The 2,250-nt window shown below is 42.0% G+C and overlaps 1 protein-coding gene across 1 annotated transcript; it reads left to right on the plus strand.

Moving 5' to 3' along the window:
- The first annotated feature begins 430 nt into the window (after positions 1-430).
- LOC149457529 (uncharacterized) lies at positions 431-1,367 on the plus strand. Its single transcript, XM_089683556.1, has one exon. The coding sequence runs from the start codon at positions 447-449 to the stop codon at positions 1,329-1,331; it is 885 nt and encodes a 294-aa protein (XP_089539682.1). The 5' UTR covers positions 431-446; the 3' UTR covers positions 1,332-1,367.
- The last annotated feature ends 883 nt before the right edge of the window (positions 1,368-2,250 follow it).

Genomic DNA, 2,250 nt, shown 5'->3' on the forward strand with positions numbered 1-2,250 from the left:
ACACACCTGATATCAGAACCTCCAACTCTACACACCTGATATCAGAACCTCCAACTGTACACACCTGATATCAGAACCTCCAACTCTACACACCTGATATCAGAACCTTCAACTCTACACACCTGATATCAGAACCTTCAACTCTACACACCTGATATCAGAACCTCCAACTGTACACACCTGATATCAGAACCTCCAACTGTACACACCTGATATCAGAACCTCCAACTGTACACATCTGATATCAGAACCTCCAACTGTACACACCTGATATCAGAACTAGAGATGAGCGAATTTCTCAAAAATTCGATTCGGCTGATTCGGCGAATTCCAGTGTGAAATTCGATTCGATGCGAATTTCTTCGCTACGAAGATGACTTATAAAAAGGGTTTCTAGGCTTCAGAGAGCCTTTAAATTAGTGCAGAACACTGTACCTTTAATTTAAATGCCCTTGGAGATGAGGAAAGAGAAGGAGAAGGAGAAGGATGAGAAGAAGGAGAAGGATGAGAAGAAGGAGAAGGAGAAGGATGAGAAGAAGGAGAAGGAGAAGGATGAGAAGAAGGAGAAGGAGAAGGATGAGGAGAAGGAGAAGGATGAGAAGAAGGAGAAGGATGAGAAGAAGGAGAAGGAGAAGGATGAGAAGAAGGAGAAGGATGAGAAGAAGGAGAAGGAGAAGGATGAGAAGATGGAGAAGGAGAAGGATGAGAAGAAGGAGAAGGAGAAGGATGAGAAGAAGGAGAAGGATGAGGAGAAGGAGAAGGATGAGAAGAAGGAGAAGGATGAGAAGAAGGAGAAGGATGAGAAGAAGGAGAAGGATGAGAAGAAGGAGAAGGAGAAGGATGAGAAGAAGGAGAAGGATGAGAAGAAGGAGAAGGATGAGAAGAAGGAGAAGGAGAAGGAGAAGGAGAAGGAGAAGCAGAAGGAGAAGGATGAGAAGAAGGAAAAGGAGAAGGATGAGAAGATGGAGAAGGAGAAGGATGAGAAGAAGGAGAAGGAGAAGGATGAGAAGAAGGAGAAGGATGAGAAGATGGAGAAGGAGAAGGATGAGAAGAAGGAGAAGGAGAAGGATGAGAAGAAGGAGAAGGATGAGAAGAAGGAGAAGGAGAAGGATGAGAAGAAGGAGAAGGAGAAGGATGAGAAGAAGGAGAAGGAGAAGGATGAGGAGAAGGAGAAGGATGAGAAGAAGGAGAAGGAGAAGGATGAGAAGAAGGAGAAGGAGAAGGATGAGAAGAAGGAGAAGGATGAGAAGAAGGAGAAGGATGAGAAGAAGGATGAGAAGAAGAAGGATGAGAAGAAGGACAGTTCTGTGACAGTTTCTGTCTATTTCTGACAGTTCTGGGACATTCACTCCATACAGCTGTTTCAACCGCTGTATGGAGGGAATGTCATGGAACTGTCAGAAATAGACTATTAATGACAGTTCTGGGACTGTCCTTCCATGCAGCGGTTGAAACATTGTATGTATTTGTTTCCATAAATGGATCCATTTATGGAAACAAATAGATACAATGTTTCAACCGCTGTATGGAAGGACAGTCCCAGAACTGTCATTAATAGTCTATTTCTGACAGTTCTATGACATTCCCTCCATACAGCGGTTGAAACAGCTGTATGGAGTGAATGTCCCAGAACTGTCAGAAATAGACTATTTATGACAGTTCTGGGACTGTCCTTCCATACAGCGGTTGAAACATTGTATCTATTTTTTTCCATAAATGACATTCTGCAAATACACTTAGAGGAGCGCTGCAGATACACTTTTTGCCGGCTTGGAATTAATCTTATTTTCATCCTACTTCTTCTTCTTCATCCTCATCCTCATAAGAAGAAAAAGAAGAAGTAGGATGAAAATAAGAATAATTCCAAGCCGGCAAAAAGTGTATCTGCAGCGCTCCTCTAAGTGTATCTGCAGAATGTCATTTATGGAAAAAAATAGATACAATGTTTCAACCGCTGTATGGAGTGAATGTCCCAGAACTGTCATAAATAGTCTATTTCTGACAGTTCTGGGACATTCACTCCATACAGCTGTTTCAACCGCTGTATGGAGGGAATGTCATAGAACTGTCAGAAATAGACTATTTATGACAGTTCTGGGACTGTCCTTCCATACAGCGGTTGAAACATTGTATGTATTTGTTTCCATAAATGGATCCATTTATGGAAACAAATACATACAATGTTTCAACCGCTGTATGGAAGGACAGTCCCAGAACTGTCATTAATAGTCTATTTCTGACAGTTCCATG

This window comes from Staurois parvus, unplaced genomic scaffold (assembly GCF_062004578.1).
Source record: "Staurois parvus isolate SC_StPar_1 unplaced genomic scaffold, SC_StPar_1.0 ptg000315l, whole genome shotgun sequence".
Lineage (NCBI taxonomy): Eukaryota > Metazoa > Chordata > Amphibia > Anura > Ranidae > Staurois > Staurois parvus.

Excerpts from the sequence above, each read along its gene's own strand:
- LOC149457529 (XM_089683556.1), top strand. The coding sequence starts at position 447 with ATGCCCTTGGAGATGAGGAAAGAGAAGGAGAAGGAGAAGGATGAGAAG.